We start from the raw sequence: 27,412 nt of genomic DNA, 5'->3' as shown, positions 1-27,412 counted from the left end.
GTCTCTGTCTTCCTTGGTGACATGATTTAGCATTAGACCTCAGAGTTAACAGGATTGCACGCTAAAAATTCCAAGTTAAAACAGGTCATTACAATAGTCGGATGACAGCTCCCTAGGTCTGATACTAACTTGTCATTCAGAGTTGGATAGAAATAGCATAAAATACATTATTTTTAATCAAGTAATGAATTTCACTCATTTTGCTAAAAAGTTATAACACAAATGCTAATCCATCCACAATTCCGCTGCCTGTTCATATGAATGGCGTCCTTCGCAACTCAAATTAGCTCCTATCTTCAGAGATGCAATAATCTGATGTGGCTGTCGATTTCATAGCTTTGTTTTATCAAGTATGAGTCCAGACAAGCCATAATAGTATTAGTTCCAACTTCATGGTTTAGTTATTATAAGAACCCTGTTTAAGTAGGATCACGTTAGGCTGACAATGATGATTTATGCTCCAAACACCAGAAAAACAGTTGTCAGAACTCCCTATTTTCTATGGTTTAACTTTCAATGTGACAATGAACTAATAAAGCGTACAAGGTAAACAAAATGCCTAATTACCAAAACGCCAATAACAAGGATAGAAGCACCATGATATAAACAAGGTGTTTCAATAAATAAACTGAATTTTTAGGTCCATTTACACATTTCCACGACGTAATCACTCATCTTTAACTCTGTAATCTCCCTCTTCTTGCAAGCACTTCTCTCCATCCTTCTCTCTGATTTGCAAAATCAGAAAACACAATCACAATGAGGTGGTGGTGGGCAGGAGCCATAGGTGCTGCAAAGAATTTTTTTTTTTTAATAAAAAAACTCAATTTATTCCTCTTCATATTCGATTTCCTGTCATGTAATTATAGGTGAGCTAATAATTTTTATTTGATCAAACAAAACGGAACAAACCTTAAAGAGGATGGTGATGCACCACCAAAGTACCAAAGCGTGGCCCTCATAATAGGTGCCACAGGCATTGTAAGCAGCAGCTTGGCCGGGATCCTCCCTCTTGCAGGCACCCCGGGTGGGCCCTGGAAAGTTTACAGAGTTGCACGCCGTCCACGGCCAATCTGGCAATCCGATCACCAAATTAAATACCTCCAAATCCGATGTGATGTCTTGAACGATGCATAAACCCATTGAAAAGCTCTCAAAACTCACAGATGTAATCCACATCTTTTACGTTGCCTGGGCTAGCAAGTCTACAGAAGCTGAAAACTGCATTTTTAACAGCACCATTTTACATAACGTGCTTAAAGCTGTAATCCCTAACACTCCAAACTTGCAGCAAATTTACTTGCAAATAAGACGCAAGCATTATTTGGGTTCTTTTGAGTCTTGTTTAAGGTTCAGCTCTCATGACCCTCCATTACATGAGGATCTTCCAAGGCTAAATTCATTGAGTTTTTATCAAAGGATGTTTTGTTTAATAAGGTTCAGAGGAAGGGGTGTTTGAAATGGCCTTTTCATAGGCCTGGAGCTATATTTGGGTTTTCGCCGGCTTGTTTGTTGAATATGGCGAGGACTCTGAGTGCTTACGCCACGATAAGCAAGTATGAGGGGCTTCCATTGATGTTTCCAGTAGCACTAGTTCATTTAGGAGCTCTAGTGAAACAGATCCCAGTTGGTGGTTATTTTTAGCTGCTGTCGCAACTTTTTTTTTTTTTAGTTTAACGTGGGTGTCCGGGCCAGCTTGTACGCACCTCGACTAATTCCACGGGCTCTGAAGTTAACGGCCATATAAGCCTCCAGTGGCCATCATATGAGCAACCACAGGGCTCGAATCTGAGACCATAGAGGAAGCAAACCTCTTGGTCCCAAACTCTTATCACTGGGCCAATGGTTGCTGCTGTTGCAACTTTAATCCTTGTTGTTGTTGTTGTATTAATGGACATACTGATGAGGGAGCATTGTGTTACTTGGCACTTTAGCCATCAAAATACAGGCAAAGCAAGAGCAACATGAGACAAGGGAGATGCAGTTCAATGGGACATGATTAACAAAACAAAAGGGATTTAGAGCCTTTGCCAAGCATTTTCAGAAATCCTCAAAGGATGTTCATCCCAACATTTTGTAAGCCTTCCAGGTTACACCAGTTTTTGATAACGTGATGAGAAGACGACATTTTCATAATGTTTTGCAAGCTTGTAACCAGTTATTTTTCTATTGTGGGGGTGCCGGAAACAACGACCAAGTAGATTCTTCTCGGTCAGCAGTTTTGTACCCCGATACCAGGCTAGAGTCTAGACCTGGCCCATTCCATTCCCAACAAACCCCATCGTTTATTTCGCACGCCACAGGAATGCTGAAATGTTGAAATAGCTCTTTGGGTTACATAATTGGAGAACATGTAACATTGAGCTACCGAGACAACAGATCACTAACACAATTCAAATCAACTGGCATTAGCATGCATATGGGACAATTTCAAATGTGGCGTTTACACATCTGCTGAACATGTATCATTGAACTGTTCATGGATAACATCAGTGATTCAAATCGTCTCTGATTAGTGATGCTTTTGAGACAATTTTCAAAGTGGGGCTAGACATTATTTGCTTAACATGTAAAAATGATCCGTTCATTAATAGCATTGATGATTCACCGTGCATTGCATTTTTCATGAACATCTAATCTAATGAAAATGAAAGAAAAAGAAACTCAACATGACTAAAGATGTGAAGATCTATTATATGCAATAGAACAACAACTACAAAGTATAAAACAACATTGGTGGGGCATAAACATCGTGCAAGTTCAATGGTTGTCCTTTTTATGATTGCACCTGATAGCATGCAACATTTAAGATATTTTAAGCATCATTTCAAGTCAAGGTGCAAATATTACCAAAAGATCAAACCGTGGAAACAAGTTAGATTCTTGAGTTTACAATGACAACACAAGAATGACATAAATTTAATGTAATCCATGAATGCCAACGGGGAATGACACTTTCTATAAATCAAGATCAAAATGAAATGAAATGTGGTGCCAGAGTCTCCTAAATCTAAATTATACTAAAGCCTGTTTGATCTTGACTGAAATGTACATAATCGTTTGCAGCACCAGAGCCAGAGTTCCGAGTATGGCCATCGTTGCATCAGTAAAGGATCAAAGCTAATATTGCATCGCTTGTTGAGAAGTAGACCTGATTATGGAATTCTGAAAGATTTTGTGGTACAGTAAGTTGCAAAGCTCAACCGAATTAGTGATCTATTATTTCATCTCCCGGAAGTAGTTGTAGAATTTCATTGCTGGTAGTTGCTTCCAAAGTCAGAAGCCTACGAAATTAATAAAAACTTTTGCTACAATTCTCTTGGACCATACATCTTCTTTTTTAAAGTCAGATCCCTTCCATCTCCACACGTTATAGTTTGATGAGTAAGAGAGCCAGTTGCTCATCGGACACTTTAACATCAATGAACGCTCCTAATGCTGCTGCAAGTCTTGCAGCTAATTGATGCTTACACTGAAATGGATTCAAGAAATGAAAGAGTTAATCATAAAACATTATAGAAAAGTGGTTCCAACAAACTGAAATGATTAATAAGAAAAAAAAAGAAAAAAGAACTCTTACACAAAGTTGTTCTCCTCTGTTGACAATGTCATAAAAAAATGAATAACAGGCACAATAGTGTTCAGGAAAACAGAAATACTCCTCCTTCCTCCGTGATTCTCCCACCACCTAACAACACCAGCAAACAAGAAATTATTTTACCAAATGAGTTCTTAAATGATCAAATCTTAATCTTTACTTCTATCTTTTTAAACGAAACATATTTAACAATTTGTTCACAGTGCTAACTACCAAGTTTCTTCAACATAATCCAAATTTACCTCAAACCCATTTGCCAAATCAGTTCTTAAACGATTGATCCTAAAATTTCTCAAATAGGGAGAACCTTAACTGCACTCTTTTAATCCTCAAACCTTTCTTTAGTAAGCTAATCCAAACTAAATTGCTCAAACATTCCTATTTATAAATTTACACAAAACAGTCAAACTCATCAGATATTCCATTTAAACTGAAGTTCCTAGCTTATCGCCCCGCCATTTTATCACAAAACAATTCAACCTAAACCAATTTTATTTGCCTTGTAAAACCCGAAATAGGCCCTAGATCCAAACTCTAACAACCATGTGCAAAAATTTGAAGTCTAAAGTACAGTGCATAGCAAAGAATAGAATTGAACCTGAAAGATGGAACGACCGCTGGGCTGACCAGAGATCTTTTTGACACCTCTCTGATCCACTATCTTTGTTGCCCTCTCAAGATTCTTACCAAACAAGAAATGCAAGCTACATTTAACCCAAACAACACACACAAAGAAAAGACCCAAAATCAATCAACCCATTTACACCCTTTTAAAAATCAACACTAACTTGATCAAAAGCAAGCTAGGAAATTGGAAAGTGACTATTTTATATGCTACTCACATTGAAAGCTGCTCCTCAGTCACTGCCACCATTTACATTAGCCACGGAAAAAAAAAGACACTAAGCGTCATTTAATAGAAGGTGGGTTTAAAAGACTTTAATAACTAAATATTAAAAAGCACGAGATATAGAAAGAGAGGACCTGATTGGGTTGATTCAATGGTTTTCCAAACTGTATCTGCAACCAAACTACTTGCACTCATTCCTTCTTCCTTAATTTTGCACTACAACCTACCTGAATGTTCGAGGGTCTCCACTGATTCCCATTTGTCTTGAGTGTCCTGTTTCTGAAATTTCAAGTCTTGTTCTAAGAACAAGAAAATAAATTTCAAGTTTATGAGCTCAACCTCAACGGGTTCAATTTCTCTGTGATAGTGAGTTTTTTTAGGCTTTGTTTTGGTCTCCAATCCCTTGTACGTTTCGAAAGTCTTCACTCTTGAGCCCGGTAACAAATGGGCTTTATGAGCTCACCGGGTCTAATTTCTCCTTGCATTTTCTAATTAATTTTATATATTTAAAAGTGGGTTATTTTTAAAATTGTTTTAAATTTAGAAATAATATTTTTTTAATTTTTAAAATTTATTTTTAATATTATTATATCATCATTGATATTCTTTTTCTCATCCTTCTATTTATCTGCATAATTTTCTATTTTACTTTACAATATAAAAATATACAAAAATAATTTAAATTTTTTTTTTTTTTAAAATACGATTAAACAGTAATGCAAAATACTATTCTAACCTGACATGTGTCTCACAAAACACACATTTCACATTTTACTATGTATATCTTTTAAATTAATTTTACTTTTGTTATAAAAAAGGAGGTTTGAATCAAAATTGAAGATACTAATTGAGGCCTAGGGCGAACCCACGTTATGCCTTAGGAGGTCTAATTGACTCATTTATATTAATTTAATACCTTTATCATTATGGCTTCTCCTATTTTTGCGTCTTTGCTCATACGACCAGGTTACATATATTCTCAATAACTCGATACTGTAATCATGGCTCATGCTTTGAAGTTGTCAGGTTCTTGGGATCTTTTTTGCATACGATGATTGATATTGTTTTTTAAATATTTTTCTTAAAATTTTTATTAAAACAATATTTTTTATATAATTAAATAATGCCTTTTTTTTTTCCGACACAGTGATATAAAAGATGTTATCCTTGAATTTTCCTGTTCAAAGACCGAAAACTATACGAGAGAGTTGCTACTAAGAACTAGTAGAGATTATTACATAAAAAGGAAAGCATTCACAGGACACATGACAAGGTAGTTTTGCCGATGTTGTTTTTCCGCAGCCTGGAGGAGCAGATAGCACAGCAATGGACATCCCATCCTTAAACAGCTCCATCTTCAATTCTCCTAAAGCCACCTGTAATCCAACAGCATTCACCAGAGATTGTACATGAGACAACAAGTCCATCAATTTTCCTTTTGAACTTGAGCTGTTGGCCTCTTAGCTCCAACAGAATTTCTTTACTGTCCCTTACTGTTTGCGTTGGCATAACAGTTTGAAAGAATAACTTGGGCACTGAATTCTTCTAACTTGACGAGCTTGTCTGTGTATTTCTGCCTTCTACAACAATTATACCTACGAGTTTCTGAGCATACAACAACGAGCGTCTTGCCTTTCCTGATTACTTCTATTATTGTTTCTGTCTCCTCATTTCTACGATTTAATGCTTGATTCAACTTTTCCATGTCTTGTAAAATTGGACTGTTGGATTGTAGAGTTTGTCCTATTTGCCTCAGTCTCGTCTTGAACGCTGCTTTGTTTATCTCATTCAAAACGCTTCTAGCAGCTCACCAAACACTGCTCCAACATCAGCTCCACCAAGCAATTCAGCCGCCATCACTGTTTCTCTACAGTACAAGGAGTTTTTTTCAAATCCTCCCAATCTTGAGTTTTTTAAGGATGCAAAGTTGGGCAAAGCAAAAATAACGATGGATGCATCATGGTCTCGCAAGGGTTAAAGCTTTCCTATATCCTTCTATTCTTTTTTCTTTTTCTTTTTTATGTTATTTTATCTTAATATCATCTATGTATATTACATTTTTGTCATCATCATATCCTCTCATCAATCATCAATGGGGACCTAAAGCCTGAAGCTAAGGCCAATCCGATCTTTTTGATTGTTGCAAGGAGCCATGCTTGAGTGAGTCCTCACAATCCCCTTTCTTACGCATAGCCAACTACATGGATGCAGGGGCGACTCGTGTCTGCATTTGCTTATTGCTCTAAAATCACGGGTGTGCTTGTTTTTGTTACTTCAATTCAACTCATATTCGGCAATTTTTAACATAGAAGTAGTTTTTTCTTCCTATTATGGAGGACTTCGAAGTTCTTTCCTCGCGTGAAAGTTGTGCATCATTTAGGTTTGAGCTACGAAGGTAGAAGCAACTGACAAATATATGCTGTGCGCAGGGCAGGGAGGCTCATGTGATGACTTCTTAACTCACCTCACGTGCTGCTAACGTGCAATGGTTCAAGAATGGCCAGTGCTTGAAGTCAGAGGCTTTTAATAAGGCAAATGCAGTGCAATTTACCCCCTAAAAATGCCCTTGGACCATTGGCTACCGGAACTGTCAGATTTTACAAGCCCAAAAATAATGAATGATGACCTGTAATTTCTAACATTTGGAAAACAAAAGAGGCAAAAAATTGGTGCTACAATTCTGAAAAATTAACCAGTCATTGATAGAATGAAACAAGTATAGTTATATATTTACTTGGAAAAGGCTAATACCAGAACCCGCTATAACTTCATCTACATAAATGTATCCTCCTTTAATATACCTTGAAATCAAGAAGTCAGTGTTGCCCCTTCAAACGGTTTTTCCTTGTTCAAGAAATTGTTTGAAGCAAGTCCACCTCTGCTTGATCTGCATTAAGGGAGAAAATGTCGACTGGAGCACTGGTGCAGCCAACAACATTATTCTTTAGTCCACCCTTGGAGGAACCTTTTTGGTGATGAAGATAAATTACAATCACAGTGATATCATCATGAAAATGCCGCCGCGTTCCCTTTTTTATTTTCTTTATGTCATCATATCTCATCTCTCTTTTCTTTGCAGCCTCCTGAATAGCAGCTCTCACCAATCTCTTAGCAATCCCCTGCAGGTGTCAAAACAGCCCAGAGAATTGTCAAGCAAGCAACAAAATTTGGACAGGCACAAATAACTCCAGACAACTGAACATCTATGACATCTAGTTTGTTTTCCAAAACATTTGCTTAAAGGTTCAGATGTCAGGAATATCCTATTTCCAAAACAATGTCCATGTTCAACAGAAATATCTTTTATGAAAAAGAAATTCAATTTTCATTCCCAAGGATCCCATCAAAACCTAACTTGCCTAACCTCAGAGTATAAATTAGGTCCGGGATTTAAATATCAATAAGAGTTGCAAGAAAAAGTAAATGAAACATCTAAGTCAAAGACAGGCACTTACAGCTCTTGGGTTTTTGAAAACAATCTCTACAGCTGCTTCATCGCTCAATTGTTCCCAAAGACCATCTGAAGCAAAGATCAGGAACAAGTCTTCTGGCCTCAACTTTCTAATGAGAATGGAAGGTTCTGGATTCATTACTGGCCGTTTCAAAGGAATAGGGTTCCCAAACTGCTGAAAAATTGGGTCCCTGTTAATCTCTGGTTTCTTCAGATACACATCACCAATGGATCTAGATACCTGAAAAGGGAAAAAGGAAACAAGGAAGGTTTATTCCACCTTCTACGACATGCCTAAGATAGTAAATCAGCTCCAAAACTTCAGGGAGTCCAGTAACAAATGAACACAATGGTTCAGTTCATCAAACAGAACATCACACTATGATGTTTCTAGTCTCCGGATAAGTTAAATAGAAGGGGAAAAAAAAAGGATCAAGACTTCCGGTAATTACATAAGCATTCTTGTTAGGCCTCAGGGGTTTTCATTTACCTCTCATGCATCAGAAGACGTACTGCTTCACTTGATTGCATGAAATGGTAGACCAGGAGGCAGAGCATAAGATTCCTGGAAGGGTATGAATGTAACCCCCAGGCCAACTTTAACTACAGTGTTTCCATCATAGACAGATGCCTATCATAAAGCAAAAGCAAAAGATAAAGATAAGAGAACCGAACATAAAATTGGATGCCTTCAGAATTGATCCATCTTCAGACCAATTACTTTATGTCAAACACACTACAAAATAGTGTTTTTAAGACAGAGGTTATCCAAGTAACTCAAAACAAACCTGGCAAGACATTGAAAGACAATCAAGAGGATGAAGAAACATATTTGGCACCTAAATGAATGAATGTATAAGGCCACAAACAAACAATACCCAATCAGCCAAATTCTCATAACTAACAAGCAAAAACAGGAACAAGAAGACCAGCTGCTCAGCAACAAGAAGCCATTTTACCTGTATAATGCCCTTAATCCTCCAAACTCCACGAGTATAGACTACAATATGTGAATCATCAGGATGAAGTGCCTGAACCTCCTTTCTCACCTCCTCAACAGCAACATTGTGATCAGTTGATAACCTTTCTGCCACTACCTTTTTTTTCTTATCCTCATCAACTCCTCGGCCAAGAACTACCCTGGAGTCCCCAAGGTTCGCAACATATAACACATCATTTGAAATTGCTCCAACCAAACAACATGATCCAGCAGAAGCAATTTGTGGCTTCCATGGTAATGATCGCTTCACTAAATGACAAAACTCCTCTTCAGTTGCATTAAATGCCTTCCTTATCACGTCAGCTGATAACCCCCCATGCTCTGTAGCAAATTCTGCAATCAAAACTAACATCTTAGATAGAGAATGACACAATTACGAAGAAGTCTGTTGCATAGAGGCCAGTTTAGTCCACGTCTTAGGCAGCCAAATTTTTTTATTTTATCACATATTATCTATTTTCTTTTCCAATCGGCCCACAATAAAAACACAAACAAACAAAGCTCCAATTCAATAAAGCCAGAAACTTTCAAGGTTTTCTACAAGTTGTCACCCTAACACTAACATAACTAAACCCACAAAAGCAAACTCCAGCCTCTCACATCCCTCTCACATCGAGATTCATTCTATTGAAATGGAAAAGATATTAATACATACTATTGCACTAGCACGAACAAGGTAAAGGTGACCAAAGAAAAGATAGTAAAAAATGAAGAATAAGATAACGTATGATTAATAATAATAATAAAAAACTGTCTTTCCTTTCTATAATTTGTGATATGGGGTTTGGGAATTCAAACTCAAACACAAAAAGACTGGACCTTGAGTCCTTAACCACAGGACCAATAGATTAAGAAATCAAAACCACAAATAAATTCAGGGTTTAAGATAATCACTGTGATCGTGATCATGATCATTACAATCAAGAAAACAACTAATTAAGACAAAAAACAAAACAAACAAAAGAAAAAAAAACAAGAGGAGAGAGAGAGAGAGAGAGAGAGAGAGAGGAGAGAATTCTCACTATGCATGTAAGGAAACAAATGTTTATTGACAAATCGGGAAGCTTCAGGACCGCCATGACCATCATAAACACCAACATAAGTAGCGGAGGAGGACGTAAGGACCTGACTTTGATCTTCTAAATTAGAATTAGCTTGAACAACGGCAATTGAATAATCACCAGACGCATGTTGTTTTAAATCAGCATGCCACATCAATCCATCACCGCCACCACCACCTGCTACCCGACCAAAACACCTCTCTAATGGTCTGTAACACGATCTCAACATCATCTGCCTTAACAACTTCGAATGCTCCCGTTCTCGTTGTTCTTTGTTTCTTTGGTTCTAGAATTTTGTGGTGGTGTCTTTTTTGCTTTTCCCTTATTGGGTTTCTCTGTTTCTGTGGAAATAAATAGATGGCCCTTTTTTTTCATTCAAAAAGAAAAAGAGATACCGCGTGAAGACGAAGTATGAATGACAGGAAGCTTTTCGGTTTTTGCTTTCAGTGTACACTCCACGTTAACGCTCTTTCTCTACCTGTTACACTATTATACAAGCAACTTCCAGTTCTTTTCGAGTGTGTGTGTGTGTGTATATATATATATATATTTACTTTTTTTAACTTTCTTGTTGCTTTACAATTTTTTTTAAAATGTTTTTTTTTACGATTATTTTTCTTTTTTTGTTCTAGCAGACTTTGATCCTTGGAATCTACAAAATCAAGCTTATTTAATTTATTGTTTAGTTGTAATAGGAAATTAGAAATGATCGTTTTTACCGACTTTCGATGTAGAATTTGAGACCATGACCACAAAAAATATTATACAAAAAAACCCTACATTTTGGACCCGTATCTGTGACTATGGATTAGGGTTGGATATGACCAAGAAATTTAGATTAGGGTTAGCATCAAATTTCTTTAAAGGATCTCTTCTTCTTCTTCTTCTTCTTCTTCTTCTTCTTCTTGTCGGATTCTTTTTCTGGTTAATATATATATATATATAATACTTGTATATACACATGAAGCTCAACAGCAAATAAGGTGCTTCAATGTAAAGAGAGGAAAAGAGAGAGCTCTTTAATAATGGTTATTTAGATTTTTCATGTCGTTGGCATAAAATTCTTTCTCCATGACTTTATTATTATTATTTTAATTTGAATTTAAGAAAAGGGGATGGAACCAGTATAAAAAATTAAAGTTCGAGAGTGTGGTATGTAGCAGTTATTTTTTATTTTTTAAAGAATATTTTATATATTAATATATCAAAATAATTTAAAAATATAAAAAAATCAAAACAATTCTCTGGTAAATTACACTCGTTTGAAGTCTTGAGGGCAATTTCACCTTTGCTTCCACTATATAAAACACGACGGTAGATATTGACTCTTTTTCTACCACTATAATTTAATGTTTTGAGTAACAAAAGTCAAGAGTGATTCCATGTCGTGAAAGACAAATCGTTCAAATCACAAATAATAAAGTCCAAATTTAGTACCAACCAAATTAAAGTATTGTCTGGCTTTAATTACTTGCTGGACATTCTTGTACGCAAGCAATTATACCTTCCATTTACTTCCAGGCTCCTCCTAGTTACTTCCATGTGATCGATGCTGCAAATGCAAGCAACTATTAATGGTGTCTCTGTTTTCCAATGACAGAATTAAGATGACAGTTAATGTGACATCAAAAAAACACTTATAGCCTTATAGTTAGAGGAGAGTGCTTGCCATTTATTGTGCGGAAAAAATGGGATCAGTTGTGATTGGAAACCAGCTGAATCAGAGAGTTGAGGCTTTTAATGAGTAATTGGGTAGGTAGCCAGAGAATTTTCATTTGGATACAGTTCCTGCTCACTGTTTTCCTGCGCGTCGTTTTTCAGAAAACATCAAAATCTGGTTTCCAATGCTTCAAAACTCTACCAAACAAAAACTAGCTTTATTGGCAAAATCTTGTAGATTCCAGTTTGGTTTTTCTTTGTAGTTCTTTGATTAATTTGTCAGAAATTACTCCTGGTTGATCATTATTCATGTATCATTCCAGTACACATTTTTGCAGTTCCTAGCAGGACCCGTCATCACCGTCCTCAATGTCCTTTCTTTTTGTGATATATTTCATAAGAAAGTGTGAACTTTTGGTTAATTCTTTTCAATTGATACAAACCAGGCAAAAAATGCCTAAGTTTCAGTATAGCAAATAGAGAAAATAATTAGCCAAGCTAGGAGAGAAAAGATTAGTGCAAAGCTCAGTACTTAAACTTGAATAGAAGAGAAATTTTGAGCTAATACAAACATATTGTTCAATTCATTTGCACATCATCAATCCATTACACTTAGATTCTTGAATTCATCCCGGCTAGTTGCAGAGCTTAAAATCTCATCCATCTCTGGAACCAAGCTCTTCTCTGTCAACTTCTCCTCTTGCTGCATGTAAGCATTTGTAGAATGATCATCTCCCATCAAGAACTTGATAAGTTTTTTATTTTAACAAAAAAACCCTTTAACCACTGCTATCCCTCTATGGTGGTGATCAACTTGACTATCAATTACTTTACGATTAGGTTTGCAACCCTTAGGATTCCAAAAAACAATCTCAGGTACAGTTTTGAACCCTCTCTTCCTATAGCTCTTCCATGCCGCTCTGTATTCTGCTGCCTTTTTTTCCTTCCTTGAATCTCTAAAATCCGGATTTGTGAAGACAAAAACCCTCTTTACCATCCTATCACTACTTTATGTCATTACAAACTGTAATACCTGGTCATAAATCTTTGTAAAACTTGATCCCTCGCTGGAATCCAGTTCTCTAATAAACTCGGATTTTCATATAAGGTTGTCACCATTGATCATGCAGAGCTTAGATTAATCAATAAATGAGAAAATCTTTCCTTTCCATGGGTTATAGCTAGCCTGAGAAATTAGTAGTCCCATAGAGACACAAAATTCCTCCACAATTGTACCACTCGTGCCTTAAAAAATGTCACATACTGCAATGCAACTCTTCAATTGATCGTTCTTTGAGAACAATTATACAAGTCTCTGCCAGTAGAGCAGTATTCCATCATCATCTCTCCATTTACCATACTAAAACACAATCTTCAAGTGTTGTTTGATTTTCTTCTTCCCATCAGGTTCCATAACTAGCTTCTTGTATGCTTTCATGGCAACAAAAGTAGAGCCCTGCCATTTGACGGGAGCTTGATTTTAAAAAATCATTTTAGTTTTGCTCTCCGGACATGCCACCCAGATTATTCATATTAGAGAAATTTCGGTTAGAAGTTGAAGATTTTACAAGTTTGAAACTTTTGGGTATAATTCACGAAGCAAACGAGCATTTTATCTGCTACCATCTCAAGCAAACGAGCATGTTATCATTTAGTCACTTTAGGTGAGGGTAAAACAATGAGATTACAATTGTGAGATTTGAATTACTGATGCATTAGTTACTGCTACTTTTTGAATTTTGGTCAACAAGACTCTGACTTTGTTATCATGTTAAAAAATAAGGGAAGTTTTTAAGGGAAGTTTTTAAACGAGATTCTGAGATATAATTTTAATTTTATATTATTGTTTATCAACAAGCATGCATGTTCATTGTCATGGTTAGTCTTGGAAGTACTTGCTCCCTCCCCTTTTTTTAATGATCCTGTACAAGTTTATTAAGTTAGGAACAGTATATAGTTCCAGATCCATAGAGAAACTTCTGATTGATCAGGAAAAATAGAAAATGAGCAGAGCAGAAGCTCAAGGTAAAAATGAAATCCATACACAGTCTAAACAAAAGAACAGTCTGCAATATAAGAGTAGTGCGGAGAACTTGTAGTTGCTTTGCGTGAAGTCTTGAAGCAAATCCATCATGTATTAAAAACAGTTTCAGCCTTTTCTCCATGGAATCCAGCAAAAAGTTGGAGGGCTTTTGTATGGCAAGAAGTTCTGCCTCATTGAAGTCCTTGTTTCCATTGAGATGAAATCACAGCATTGAGAATCTCTTAGCACACCACGTCACCCACCTGATAACACTGGTTTTCTGATTGACGAGCCATCCAGATTCCATTTTCAACTAGTGGAAGGCCATGAAGAAACAGTTTCGCGATTAACAGAGTTAGACCTGTTGCTGAGTGCATGAGGTCCTCAGTCAAGTAAGGAAATCCATAAAATGCAGATTTAAATCAAATGCCTAACCACAGGAAAATGATTTCAAACAGTTTCTGAACTGCTGAATTCTCCTCGTTGAACACCATTCTGTTCCTAAGAAGCCAGATGAACCATACAAATGCGAAGAATAACATCAACCGAGTTTTCTTCAGAAATTTCCCGTGAACCAATTCTCGGCATAATCTCACTTTGTTAATTGGCCAGGCATAGAATGTGGCATTCACCAATTGTTATGATACCCTATAATTTAACCAAGCGCTTTCAAACACTCCATGAAAATTTGAAATGAATGAACAAGTGTGTGACAGATTCATCTTCGTAGCAACGCAACGGGCGTTTGAGATCATCCTCGTTAACTCCATGCACAAAGAGGTGAACTTTGGTATTGGTTTCACATACCATGCCAAAGATACTTCGGAGAGTAAGAGACTACTAGCGGTTTTGTAGCGCCAAGTTGCAGACACATTAATGGGTCTCTCCTGCTTCTTTCTATCAGGTGTGCAGACCGCAGCCTTATAGAAATGGTTTGTAATTAGAAGAGGGCTAATTTGAATGTGCCCCATATTTATTGCAAGATCTTAAACCAAGAGCTCTGATTAATACCGAAAAAAAGTCTAATGTCTTGGCCAAAGCATTGGAATTACATACACTAATCAATTGACAACAACCTCGAAAGCCTAATTTTTCTTACCCTCTACTTCTTAGTGTGAAAAACTAAATTGAACACCCAACTGTTTTGATTTGATCATGTTCTGATCACTCTTATAATGGATTCTGTAGTCAGGTTATCATTATTTTCTAGGCAAATTATATTCAAGAGGGATTTTTAAAACAAATTAACCTGTGCTTTAGAGATATGCATGGAATGTGAATTTTCAGAAGTTGACAAGCAGTTGAAGGCGATTTCTAGGAGCCACTGTAAACCAAGTTTTATCCAGTTTGTATGTTAATATACATCATTCTTATACGAGTAAATTGTCATACAAATCTCCAGAAATAGTTGATTTCAAAACATTATCTGGCCCAATTGACCTCATCAAATCTTCTAGAGTTGGAACCACATCTCTCTCCAGCAAAGCTGCCAATGAATCATTCGAAAACCCATTAACCATCGTCACCCTGTTCAAGTTCCTTGCTGGGAAATTCAAGATACCAGTTTCACCTCTTAGATTCCAAAATACAATCTCTGGCAATGTTGTACACCCTCTCCTTCTCCTATAACTCCCCCACATGCCCCACAAGCAAGCAGATACCTGCTGTAATCCCATGTCAGTGAAAAAAAATATCTTTTGTGGCATATTCTCTTGGCTAATCTTCTCCGCAAGAGCAAATTCGAATATTTGGTCAAACACCCTCTTTATATTTTCAACCTTACTATAGTCCAGTTGCCTCATGAACTCAATCTTGGCTGGAAGATTACTTCCTTGAATCATGCGAATCTTAGGATCATCACCAAAAGATACAATCTTGCCCTTCCAATGTTCTTCACTGAGTTCTGAAACTAACAACCCCATCGATACACAAATATCCTTCTGCATTTTGTTCATGTCCCTTGATATCCCATAAACTGCCAAACAATTCTTCAATCTCCCTTTCCTTTTCAAGTAGTTAACAAGGCTTTCCCATTTAGACTCTGCAACCATGCTGCTACTTTTATCCCTCAAAGAAGCTACAATTTCATGAGGAAGCAACAACTTTTTTTTCTTCGTTGTTCTTGCTGCAATCTCCACGTAAACGTTAAACCTTTTATTGTAATCCGCAGTCCAAAGCCCTGAATACATTTTCTTCATAGTGGTTGACACAATAGGCCTAAAAGGCCTGTGTGTGATTGGATCACACCTTGTTCTCCTCACAAGGGCTTTACGAAGAGGAACAAGAACTTCTTTCATCAAGCGATTTCGAACCCTATAAACATAGTGAGCATTTTCAATAACAAAGTACCCGGGGTCTGAATCGAAAGGGAAAACTGCCTTTGCAATGCTTTCACAGATCTGAGTTCTCCTATCATAGAAACTATTGACAGAAGGACACCATTTTGCAGCCAAACTAATCTTTTCAACCTCACCCAAGTTCAAGAATTCGATATCAGACTTCAGCAAATCTGCATAAATATCTGCAACACAATTGTGCAAGAAATGATATGCTGAAACATTTCGGTGAAAAAAGACTGCACATTCAGCCCAAAAAATGTCTTTCTCCCTCCTCAGAACCCTCGTTTCCTCCTTCTCCATCTCTTCATTCTCGATCTGATCCATTTTCACATTCTCTCCTTGATCCAACATTCTGCTTTGACAGTAACCTCCATTTACAATCTCAAACACCAAGATTAGATACAAGATTTCCGGAAGATCTTTCAAGTACCCAAAACTTGCCAGGGCTGCAAGATTTGACGCAAGAACATAATGTTGGTACTTATGAAGCCAAAGAACCGAGTTAAAGAACAAGTATTTATTAGGTTTTCCCTTTATGATGGCTAATCCAAGATAGCAAATGAGCTTGAGAGTGGTATTTGGGTCTTCTTTCCAGGCACGTTCTAACCAGCGAAATAGAGTTTCAGGGGGTGTACGGGGAGTGATTTTGAAGAAGAGAAACTGGCAAGGGGTTAAGGTAGGAATCTCCATCTGAGGGTACCATACAGGAGCTTTTGTTTGTGGTTTTTGAGTTCTTGCGGTGGTGGTGAGTGGGGCACGGCGGTAACTCTCTGGTGGGCCAACGAGAAAGGAAGGAGAAGGAGCCATGGGAGGGTTTTAGAGTCTTGAAAATTGTTTGTTTGTGGTGGTGCCTACTGGTGCTATGAGGCGGGAGAAGAATCAAGAAGAAAGGCAACGAGATTTTTTTTATAGGCAGAGCGTTACTTGGGGACCAAGGACTTGCAGTTGCTAAACGCCTAAAATGTTGCTACTATAATTGGGTGACCCAAGTTGGGTCGGCACTTATAATCAGCTGTAACTGATAACCTGTAAAATAGGTTTATTCGTAGGGGAAATAAATTCCCACTGGCCCTTGAACTCTGTAACATCACGTCCAAACTTTCTAGGGAATGGCCATGCCAAGTTCAGATACTGTAAATCTTGGCCTCTTTGAAAGTTTCAACCAAATTGCTTTTCAGAATTCATATATCTTGATATGGGAAAGGGGAGACGAAAGCACATTTGATTCTTCAGACCTGTGTTGTCAAGCTAATAGTAAAACAACCTGTCAAGGAATCAATTTCTCCCTCCCTCTTCCTCTTTGCTGAAAGTAAAGAATTCCTGTTCAACGAACTCCGCTGCGTTTTATTCTTACATAAAATCAAATCAAATTCCAAAATTCTTCAGTTCGGATCTATGACCATGAACAAACATAAAATGATCAGTTGGGTACCTAAAACTTCAAAACCATACCAGACAAACACCAGCTTGCTTGGAAAAATGTTGAGGCATTCAGATTTGTTCATTAATTCTTTTCAGTTTCTTTGTTTTCTTAAGAGTTCTCTATATGCTTGGTCATATATAATCACTCTTAAACGTGCTTCAGTCCATGGCAGGCCTGAGCATGAGAAAATGCACGAACTCTCAATCTATGTTCATATGTCTACTTTGTTTAATTTTGGATAATGGAAGAATTTCGTATAAATCAAACATTTAGGTGGAGCATACCTGCTACACGAGTATTTGCCTGCTATGATATTTACAAAAGACACAAGAAAGAAAACATGGTGTCAGAGCACCAATCCATTTGATCTAACAAGCAAATCAAGATCTGAGAAGACCCCAGTTCTTGAAAAAACAAGCAAACTCTGGCTTACGCAAAGCTTCTATGTTTAGGTTTCAGCTCATCTATTAAATAGGCAAAGAATTGTCATGTATTTTTGAGAAAGCAAGCTCAAGACTCTTACCATCCCATTAAACACGCAATGGCCTCTAAATATTTATTCAAAAAACGTAAGGAAAAACTATCATTAAAGCATCTGATGTCATATCCAATTACCCGTTAAGGATCAAAGCATCAGATGCACTGACAATAAGTTTTAAGGACCTTTTCTCTCTTTATTTTTTAGCGTGAAGAACTTGATTGGAGATTCTAAGAAAACCAAATTTATTTCATGAACTTGTTCTCGTCATGAATTTTACTGTGGGATTGTACTATACATTAACAACTTGTATATTTGCGAAGTGGAACTTGATCAAGTGATTGGCAGAAAAATCGTGGACATACAACTGAAAGCAATTTCCAGATGCAACTGAAAGCCAAGTTTCTTATTAGGAGTGTTTTCTGACACATCAATTATATACTAGTAAATTCTCATACAACTCTCCAGAAACGGCTGATTTCACAACATGATCAGGGTGCACTAATCTCACCAAATGTTCTAGCAGTGGAACAACATCTCTCTCCAACAATGCTGCCAGTGAATCATTTGAATATCCATTAACCATTGTCACCCCGTTGGAGTGCCTTGCTGGAAAACTCAAATCACCTCTCAGATTCCAAAACACAATCTCTGGAAATTCTGTATACCCTTTCTTTCTCTTGTAACTCCCCCACATGCCCCAATAGTTAGCAGATGCCTGTTGAAATCCGAAGTCATCAAAACAAATATCTTTTGCGCCATCTTCTCTTGGCTTGTATTTTCTGGAACAGAAAATCCCAATATTGATCAAACACCATCTGAATATTTACATTTCGACTATAGTTCAATTGCCTTATGAACTCAAAGTTGGATTGAAGATTGCGTCCTTCAATCTTGCAAAGCGTAGGATAATCAGTATTATTCACAATCTTTCCCTTACAGGGTTCTTCACTGAGTTCTGAAATTAATAGCTCCAGTGATACACAAATGTCCTCCTGTGTTTTAGTCATGTCTCTTGATATCCCATAAATCGCCAAATAGTTTCTCAGGCTTCCTTTCTTTTGTACATAGTAAACAAGTTTCTCCCGTTGAGAGTCCAAAACTTTTCCACCGCTTCAATCCCTCAAAGAAGCTGCAATTTCATGAAGAAGCAACAATTCCCTTTTCCTCAATGTTCTTGCTGCAATATCAACATAAACCTTAAACATTTCATTGCAATCCTCCGTAGAAAAGCCTGAATACATTTTCTTCACAGTGGTTGACACAACAGCCCTCTGTGTGATTGAATCAAACCTTCTTGCACTCAAAAGGATTTACGAAGAGGAACAAGAACTTCTTTCATCAAGCGATTTCGAACCCTATAAACATAGTAAGCATTTTTAATACCAATTTACACAGGACCTGATTCAAAAGTGAAAACTGCCTTTGCAAAGCTTTCACAAATTAGAGCTCTCCTATCGCAGAAACTATTGATAGAAGAACACCATCTTGAGGCCATACTAATCCTTTCAGTCTCGCCGACTTCAAGAATTCAATATCAGACATGAGCAATTCTGCAAAAACATCTGCAATGCGATTGTGCAAGTATTGATATCATGAAACATTATTGTGAAAAAGAACTGCAATTCTAGCACGAGACATATCTTTCTCCCTCCTCGTAACCCTCCTCTTCTCTTTGTCCATCTCAATCTCACCACCCCGGCTCTCACTTTTCACACTGGATTCTTGAAACAGGGGGTCTTCACTGTTGTAACCTTTAAGTTCCATCTCTAACTTCAAGTCAGGAAGATCTTGTAGGTACCCAGAACTAGCAAGGGCTGCAAGAATACGTAACTCGAGAAATTAAATATCTTTCTTATGAAACCAAAGAAGTGAAGTGAAGAATGCATCTTTATTAGGATTGGCATTGATGGTGGCTAACCCAAGATGGCAAATGAGCTTGAGAGTGGTATTTGGATCGTCATTTCAGGCACGTTCTAACGACAGAGTTAAATTTTCAGGGATTATTTTGGGAGTGATTTTGAGGAAGAGGTATTGACAAGGGGTGAGAGAGGGAATGTCAATATGAGGGTACATACAGGGGATTGAGTTGGTGGTTTCAAAGACATTAGTGATTTTTCTTTGGAGGTGGCGATGGCGGTGGTTATGGTGGTAGGTGGGGTGAGGTGGACCTGTTGTGGGTCAAGGAGGAAGGAAGAGCAAGCCATTTCAATGCCAACGAAGGTATCAAGCCACTTTGGTGCTGCCTGGTAGTGGCAGTTGAAGATGGAGGGCATTAAGGTGCTTTTATTATTTTATATTGAGCATTTGCATGGGAACAAAGGACTTGGAATTGCCAAAAAGTCTAAAATTATAAAGGCCAGCATTAGCAATTGGTAATCAATGGCCTAAAAATTAGGTTTAGCAAATCAGTACAATTGGGCCTTGAGCTATGTAACAGAAAGATGAAAAAGCATTAGCCATTAGATTACCTTTCTGGGAAATTATAAAAATGAAACATGCCTAATTAAGTAATTATATTATAATCTTCCATTGAAGGAGGCTAGAAAGTGAAGAAGAAACGAACATCTTCGTTGTCCACACCAAATGCTATGCTGTGTCCTCAAATTAATAATAAAACATGGCAAAGCTTCGGTAACGTCTCTGTTCCATTCCCCTTTGCTAAAAGTAACAAGATGAATTATATCCAATTCAGCTGGGCCAAATTTGATTGGTCCAGAAATTCAAATTACTTCACAAAGTTATTGCAGTCGAATTCATGATAATGAAATAGACCGATTCCAAATGAATGATGATAATAGATCACTTTTTGCCCTTTTTTCTTCGTTTTGTAATAAAATGAAAAGTCTTCACGACAGGTCTTGTGTATCCTCCTCCTTATATCTCCCTTTAAGACAAGGAGGAAAAACTATACATGAGAGTATTGGAAAAATAAAAACGACTGCGAATTGAAAATTTGAAATCAAGGAGTATTACTCAGCATCTGGTATAAACGAAACTCCAAACAGAAAATATTAAGCGGGGATTAAGGACTCTAGGCTGAGATAATTTCGTGTTTTACAACAAAACCAAGTATGACATGAACACCACACGAAACCAAACAACGACGAAACAACATTAATGAAATTCGGTCAATATATAAACTTCAAACTAGGAGTCTACAATGTAAGAAGAGCCGCAGAGGAAGAAACCTAAAACTTCTCAGAAGGACTTCATGTTCATTCTCAATCATTAGTTACAACTACATCTCTTCGACAATATGGGCAGTCACCGCATGTCCGGACCCAAGGATCCAAGCAAGCAGAGTGGAATCTATGCTCACATGGCAACCGAATAAGTTCATCTCCTTCTGTGAAACTCTCGAGACATATACTACAATCCCATGACACCTGAGATACACCCCCTTCGAGACCCTTCTCTACACTGCTAAATACCTCTGATTGCAAACAGTGAAGGGCATCTTGGGTTAGACCAGGTGGTTTCTTCTTGTGTGATTCCTGCACAGTGTGAAGTCTTTCTGTTTGAAGGGTTGAGTCATCGGAAAGGGAACCTCCAGCAAACAACCCTGTAGAAATGTCAGTTCCCCAGTCCCCTGCATCAACAACCCTCAATTCATCGCCAAGCGTATACTCCCTGTTATAGATGCCAAGAGAAGCCCGGCCACTTTGCCTGAATGAAGCCAAAATAAACAGGTCCGTACCTTAAGTTAATTCCATGACCAATGCTTCAGAGATAACAAAACATGCTTGCATTAGCAAAGAAAACTGTCATTGTGTTTCTCCTGAATATGGCCTAGACCTACATTCTTATGGTAACATATGAGACATAGTGCAGGCATCTCCAAGCAATAATAAGACAAGCAGTAATGATAGTAGTGGGGGGCATAAGAAATGGGACCAAAAGCAGCAGCCATAACTATCAAGATTTTAACAGCACAGACATATGATGGCATAGCATGAACATGTGACAAATGCCAAAGGTTACCATCATGAATATTGATGGCTGCCGATTTGTGATGGGTCCAAGTACCACGATCCATGCATAACTCTGTGCATTATATAGGGAATTCAACAGGGTATCTAAATCACCTGTTTCCAGAAAGTGAAACTCCTCTTAACCTTTCGAGAAGCCTTGCCCTTGCAAGTACCACAGCTCCAGGAAGTCTGTCATTTACAGTCACTCTTGGCCGGCTTGTGCTGCTTAGAGTTTCAGTGCTGTTATTGTTGCTTGGTACAAATTGACTGGTACCTTGATCAAGTCGAGATGAGGCACGTTCCTGTGCAAGCCAAATGCAATACAACAATGAGCGGGGCATAAAAAAAATCATAAAGTGGCATTGCAAAACTGAGAGTTGGTAAATAACAATTGCAATAATGCAAAAAAAAAATGCCCTGTGGTTCACCAAACAAGTGAAGAACATAAAGTTCAATTGAGAAACCAGACACAATCGAGCAAACAAAACAAACAGCAGGAAATATTAGCGAAAGAGTACACATACAAATCACACACCTTTGTCAATCCTATTGATTTTAATATTAGGTACGCATACTTGAGACTAGATAAGAATACACACACGTTAGCCAAATGGAATGGCCCAATGTCGAGGTGCAGCGCAACAAGATACAAAATACACACCTTTATCAGTTCATAATTAAGATATCTAGCAGAATGCTTCTCATTCGGCAGATTACGAGTTAAGCATAAAACGTTGGAAAACCATGAAACCACCAAAAACTCCAATCTTTCAAAAGATGCTGTCTAGCTAGCTAGTAATTGCAATCTATACGCGAGCTGTTTCACGGAATCTTACATTCTTATTTATATTAAAATCACCTCATTCCTCAATTAAAGCCAATGATACAATTGATTTCCTAATTTGGCCTAAAATTTATGTGATTTCCATAACAGATTTATTCTCTAGTGAATATAAATCAAAAGAAACTTCAACTTAAATATCCACTTAAAACAAATTTACCAATTTTTTGTAGCTTTCTATAGTAAATTTTTTTGCTTATTGCATTATTTACTACCGCTAAAGAAATATTACAATTTTAAATCAAGTAATTAAAGCAATAAAACAATTAAAGATATAGTTTTTGAGCACTCAAATTCCAATATATGCAAGTTTCTTACAGAGAGAAACGATAAGCGCTGGCAGGGGTGCCGCACGTGAGGAGATCTGCGAAGAGGATCACAGCCGTCTAAATCATGACGGTGATTATGATTATTGTGATGGCGGCGATTGTAATTTTGGTAAAAAATACGGTCAGAAACAGAAGGTTCGAGCCCTAGATCGGTATTGGCTCGGCTCACTCGCGACCTTCTTTGATAAAACAACTCCGATGCGCTCGTCATGCACCACGGAACTCACGATCCGGTTTATTTGTTGCCACAAAATGGCAGCGTGAGAAGAAAAGAAAATAAAATAAAATAAAAAATGGAGATAAAGACAGGTGAAATTTTTAGCGAGGTTACAAAGAAATAATGAAAGTTTGAGAATTGGAGAGAGAATTCAGAAGGAAGAGAGGAGGAGGGTTCGCTGAAACACGGCAGATGCTTGTCTTGACGAGTGAGGGGGTTTGGAAGTTTGCTTGCTTCGAAGAAATGCAGATTGTAGTGTAGAGCAGCAAGCAGGAGATAAAACGACTGTGAAATTGGTTTTTTTTTTTTTTAATAGAATTCTAGGGTGTGAAATGACCATCTCATATATACCCCCCTCAAGTTAGTTAGTCGGTGGATAATATTTTTATATTACTTTTTAATATATTAAAAATTATTTAGATATAAAACTTATAAGTAGATTTTAACCTATGAATATTTTATTAACAAGATTTTAATATTACATTAAAAAAATGAAAATTTTAGAGGTTGAGGTTGCGAGATTGCGGTGTCTTGGAGAAACTAATAAAATTTCGAAGATTGGTGACTCATTCGTCAGTTTCTAAATTGGTTGGGGACTGATTTGTAGTTTCCCTTGAAACTTTTCATTTTCATTGTTATCTGATGGAGACACTTGAAATGAAGGGTTTCGATTTGAGACAAGGTATGGGATTTTAGAAAAGAGTAATTTGAGAAAGGGTTGGCTTGCCTCAAAGAATAAGTTCCTTGCTAGGCCCTGCCATAATTACCCACACACACTTTTGTCGGCAGTTGCCACTGTTGACTACAGCATCGGCAACATTCGCATACCAGCCAAGAAGTTTGGCCATACCAAGTTACCAGCTAAACACTTGGCATGCTCAGTGTTAAGGATTTCTTTCCCTGCACTGTGAACAGCTATAGCCCTGTGAGTAATCACGAGGTGTGCTGCAGAATCATCCATTAATGTGAATATTGCATGAGTGTAGCAACAACAGAACCATCCCGGAAAAGGAAAAGGACTATGTAAATTTCTTGGACTAATTGTGTTATTAATTACTTGCATATGTAGGCTAGTAATGTTCTACCATTCAGGGCCACAACAACTTTAATAATTTATTTCCTAAGTTTTCATCTCGTGGTTAGCATGAAACTGGAACGAAGCCTTGTTAACCAACTCAAGAAAGATTGGTAGACAAGCAAGGATCATGGGGTGTGTCAGGGTCTGGTTTCTCAACACCATCAACATTCCTTAGCCAATAAGTCTGATTTAATGAAGCTGCTTTCTCTGGGACATCGTCCATCACCCTCTCGTGGCCTTTTGGGACATAAATCCCTGTGCGAGGATGAGGTGCCCAATCCTCCATCTTGCTTTCTTTGATCGAGGTCCTCGATTTTTCTGGCTGGTATACTGATGGAGGACTGCTAAAATGGCACTGGAGTGCTGGCCTGGTTTTCCTGCACGAGCTGCCATACCTCGAATCAATATCAGGGCCAAATTAGCGAACACAAAAACATATCCACTGCTAACTGACACAAATCACTAGCTAGAAATGCAAGATTAATTGAAGTTCATTTGCAAAATATATAGTACTGACTACGCGCATAGTAAACTAGAGTTTAACTTCAGGTCAAATTAAGGAGAGCCCACAATCGAAAGTAATTATTATAGGAAGCTAATAGCATTACCTAAGCATTAGCATCTTTGTTTTTGAAATCATAGTTCTAGCAAGCCGCGTGACTGATGACAAGGTACAGAAGCTTATTATAACTAGGTTGTTATAGTGCTGCGAGGCTCTAGGTTGAATGTTTGAAGGTTTGAAGGTCCTTTATATAATAGTGATGCTACGCAACCATCGAAACTGATGGAATGTCACCATGGAAATACAAGTAGATAAAATCTTAGTGGTGTTCTATCAGAATCAATGGAGGAATAAGTTCTGTATGTACACCTGGTAGTGAAGGGTTGCCAATTAATGGTACGCACACCTTCGAAAAGCAAAAGTGCATGGGAACCAGAAAAAAAAAACAAAAAACAAACACTTCTCCTCTTTGAGAAAAAAAAAAAAAAGGGGTGCGTGATACCAATCTGTGGCTCTAAAATCATCACTGTTCATGGTGCTTAAATAAATGGTCGATGGGTATCAAGTGGGTGTGATTGTGATATAATAATTGTTAACTTCAAGATCTTATTTTATCAATTTGGAATGTATGGATTTTTCTTAAAGAGTGGTGATTATCATTGGCCGGAAATAGATAGCATCAGCGACCTGTCAAACAAGGCATGGGATGATTAGAAAATAGAAATGGATATATTGGGATATCACTCAGAATTTGATCGAGGAGCAATATCCCTATTATGCTGGCGATCAAGGAGATATTTATTAAAAAACATGAGAATATATTACAAGTTGGCATAACTGAAGAATACTAGTATATTGTCTGAGCTATGCAGTAGATTAATATTATTTTTAAAAAATATGTAGTAATTATGCTAGATTCGAGCGTATGTTCTACTAGCCATGAAACATGTCTAGCTATCATGTCAGATCCAATTATACATTTTAATTATCAAAAGAGAAAAAAAAAATACAAACAATCTATCACACGAATTATCTCATGTGGAAAAGAGCACAGCTGCACATCCAGTAAGAATAGAGAATGGTTAAATTTGAAGAGATAAAAAATTAAAAGTAAAATTATATTAAAATTTTTAATAAAAAAATCTTTTGATATACAGTGATTTTTATACCATTTAATTTTTATTATAATATTATAAATATATCAATTGAATATAGATATTTTATATCTAGATTATATGAAAAGCCTGACAAGTATATTTTGGATCAATTGCAATTGATTATGTTATTAGGGGTTGTGCTACTAATTAAACTGTTCTACTCCCAACAATATGTTATTTTATCTTCAAACACAATATCTGTAAATAAAAAGTGAATAACAAAAAAATCAAACTGACCTTTTAGATCTCAGATCTGGATTTGTTATCTTATGCAAGTACATGTCTGAACCAACACAAACCTCGCGACATGTTCTATAAGCTAATTCTATACTCTTTGTGCTAAAACATCCCAAAACTATCCACCGGAATTTATATCTTTTACTTAGGTAAGAAAAACATGAGATATATTTTAAATACATTATCTTAATTTATAAATAAATAAAAAAACTTGATAATTGAAGATTATGAAGAAGAAAAAGGAGAAACTATATGAATGATTCGTAGAATATTAATTTTTGGATTTTTTTTTTCACAAAGGGAGATTATAACTTTATAAAGTGACGATAAAAACAAAGAAAGATTTTTTATTGGCAAAAATAGAAGAGAGGATAAAAAGTCATTCCATTGAGTGATTAGGATAAAATATTAATTTTAATGATATTTTAATAATAATTAATTTTTAAAATATATTAAAATAATATTTTTTTTATTTTTAAAATTTATTATTACATCATCGTATTAAAACAAGTTGAAAATAAAAAAATAATTTTTAAAAACAAACTGAACATCATTTTCACAGACAACTATGGTCATGTGGGCCATGACTGCACACGTTTGGATAATCGAGTAGCAAATCAAATTCAAAGAAAACCAAAAATCCAACGTTGAACTTCACGTGCACTAATTTGTGTTGCCTCATCAGATTACACTTCCGATTGCGTGTGTAATTAAATTTTATTTCCTGCAGTAACCACCTGTTTCCCGCCCCCGTGACGTCAAAGCCAAGGAAAGAAAAAAAAAACCCTCCTTTCCCGCCATTAACGCGCAAAAAACAAAACACACAATCAATCCCAAAAATCACTTTTAGTTTATTTATCACATGTTTAATTAAATTTAATTTATAAATAAATTCAAATTTAATTAATAACTTTTTATATTTTTTATATTTGAAATAAAATAGTAAAAAATATTTTTATTTAATTTGATATAAAATATTAATGTTTTGAAAAATATAAAAAATCTATTTCATATTAATTATCTACGGAAAAGAATTAAAAAATAAAATTTGTTAAAAAAATATTCAATCATCATCCACGCACATTACCAAAAAAAAAAAAAAACAAACCCCATTAATTACAAGCACGATTAAAAAAACTAATAAGAAAAATCGGTCAACGACAAAAAAACAAACGATAATATTTTAATAAGAATT

The 27,412-nt window shown here is 36.6% G+C and overlaps 4 protein-coding genes, 1 long non-coding RNA gene and 1 pseudogene across 9 annotated transcripts; 1 reads left to right on the top strand and 5 right to left on the bottom strand.

The window, feature by feature from the left end:
• The first annotated feature begins 759 nt into the window (after nt 1–759).
• LOC133680170 ((S)-8-oxocitronellyl enol synthase ISY1-like) lies at nt 760–1,644 on the top strand (annotated as a pseudogene).
• Nucleotides 1,645–2,825: 1,181 nt separating this feature from the next.
• On the bottom strand, nt 2,826–4,835 carry LOC133679742 (uncharacterized). The gene is made up of 5 exons (XM_062102429.1): nt 4,583–4,835; nt 4,441–4,462; nt 4,197–4,302; nt 3,581–3,688; nt 2,826–3,472 (listed from the first exon to the last, which is right to left on the bottom strand). Exons 1-5 carry the CDS (start codon nt 4,641–4,643, stop codon nt 3,371–3,373), a joined length of 399 nt encoding a protein of 132 aa, XP_061958413.1. The 5' UTR covers nt 4,644–4,835; the 3' UTR covers nt 2,826–3,370.
• Nucleotides 4,836–5,598: 763 nt separating this feature from the next.
• LOC133679608 (probable protein phosphatase 2C 63) lies at nt 5,599–10,428 on the bottom strand. Of its 5 annotated transcripts, none has more exons than XR_009836177.1 (6): nt 9,922–10,428; nt 8,859–9,232; nt 7,904–8,140; nt 7,250–7,567; nt 6,913–7,083; nt 5,599–6,315 (listed from the first exon to the last, which is right to left on the bottom strand). XR_009836177.1 is itself a non-coding variant. In XM_062102257.1 (5 exons), exons 1-4 carry the CDS (start codon nt 10,190–10,192, stop codon nt 7,298–7,300), a joined length of 1,152 nt encoding a protein of 383 aa, XP_061958241.1. In that variant the 5' UTR covers nt 10,193–10,428; the 3' UTR covers nt 5,599–6,315; nt 7,250–7,297. The 5 variants fall into 5 exon arrangements, 2 of the variants coding, with proteins under 2 accessions (XP_061958241.1, XP_061958240.1); XR_009836178.1 differs by having other exon boundaries at nt 6,913–7,074; XR_009836179.1 differs by having other exon boundaries at nt 6,913–7,035.
• A 4,584-nt stretch (nt 10,429–15,012) lies between these two features.
• Nucleotides 15,013–16,788, bottom strand: LOC133680169 (uncharacterized). Its single transcript, XM_062102986.1, has one exon. It carries the CDS (start codon nt 16,786–16,788, stop codon nt 15,013–15,015), a length of 1,776 nt encoding a protein of 591 aa, XP_061958970.1.
• Nucleotides 16,789–20,830: 4,042 nt separating this feature from the next.
• LOC133679121 (probable E3 ubiquitin-protein ligase RHY1A) lies at nt 20,831–23,549 on the bottom strand. Its single transcript, XM_062101631.1, has 3 exons — nt 23,016–23,549; nt 21,971–22,158; nt 20,831–21,551 (listed from the first exon to the last, which is right to left on the bottom strand). Exons 1-3 carry the CDS (start codon nt 23,235–23,237, stop codon nt 21,107–21,109), a joined length of 855 nt encoding a protein of 284 aa, XP_061957615.1. The 5' UTR covers nt 23,238–23,549; the 3' UTR covers nt 20,831–21,106.
• Nucleotides 23,550–24,186: 637 nt separating this feature from the next.
• Nucleotides 24,187–25,145, bottom strand: LOC133679283 (uncharacterized). Its single transcript, XR_009836146.1, has 2 exons — nt 24,930–25,145; nt 24,187–24,707 (listed from the first exon to the last, which is right to left on the bottom strand). It is a non-coding gene; the product is annotated as an uncharacterized LOC133679283 (long non-coding RNA).
• Between the last annotated feature and the right edge of the window lie 2,267 nt (nt 25,146–27,412).

The sequence above is a fragment of the Populus nigra genome, chromosome 19 (genome assembly GCF_951802175.1).
Source record: "Populus nigra chromosome 19, ddPopNigr1.1, whole genome shotgun sequence".
Taxonomy (NCBI): domain Eukaryota; kingdom Viridiplantae; phylum Streptophyta; class Magnoliopsida; order Malpighiales; family Salicaceae; genus Populus; species Populus nigra.
The sequence above is the reverse complement of the archived record's forward strand: the minus strand, read 5'-3'. Positions and strand labels throughout refer to the sequence as shown.

Coding starts and splice junctions, on each gene's coding strand:
- LOC133680169 (XM_062102986.1), bottom strand. CDS start 16,788: ATGGCTCCTTCTCCTTCCTTTCTCGTTGGCCCACCAGAGAGTTACCGC.
- LOC133679121 (XM_062101631.1), bottom strand. CDS start 23,237: ATGACGAGCGCATCGGAGTTGTTTTATCAAAGAAGGTCGCGAGTGAGC. Junction 22,159..23,015: donor AGCGCTTATCGTTTCTCTCT/GTAAGAAACTTG, acceptor TGGCTTGCACAG/GAACGTGCCTCATCTCGACT. Junction 21,552..21,970: donor GTTTCACTTTCTGGAAACAG/GTGATTTAGATA, acceptor GGCTTCATTCAG/GCAAAGTGGCCGGGCTTCTC.
- LOC133679608 (XM_062102257.1), bottom strand. CDS start 10,192: ATGATGTTGAGATCGTGTTACAGACCATTAGAGAGGTGTTTTGGTCGG. Junction 9,233..9,921: donor TTTGTTTCCTTACATGCATA/GTGAGAATTCTC, acceptor TTTTGATTGCAG/AATTTGCTACAGAGCATGGG. Junction 8,141..8,858: donor GGATTAAGGGCATTATACAG/GTAAAATGGCTT, acceptor TTCCCTTTTCAG/GTATCTAGATCCATTGGTGA.
- LOC133679742 (XM_062102429.1), bottom strand. CDS start 4,643: ATGAGTGCAAGTAGTTTGGTTGCAGATACAGTTTGGAAAACCATTGAA. Junction 4,463..4,582: donor CATTGAATCAACCCAATCAG/GTCCTCTCTTTC, acceptor AAATGGTGGCAG/TGACTGAGGAGCAGCTTTCA. Junction 4,303..4,440: donor ACTGAGGAGCAGCTTTCAAT/GTGAGTAGCATA, acceptor GGTTAAATGTAG/CTTGCATTTCTTGTTTGGTA.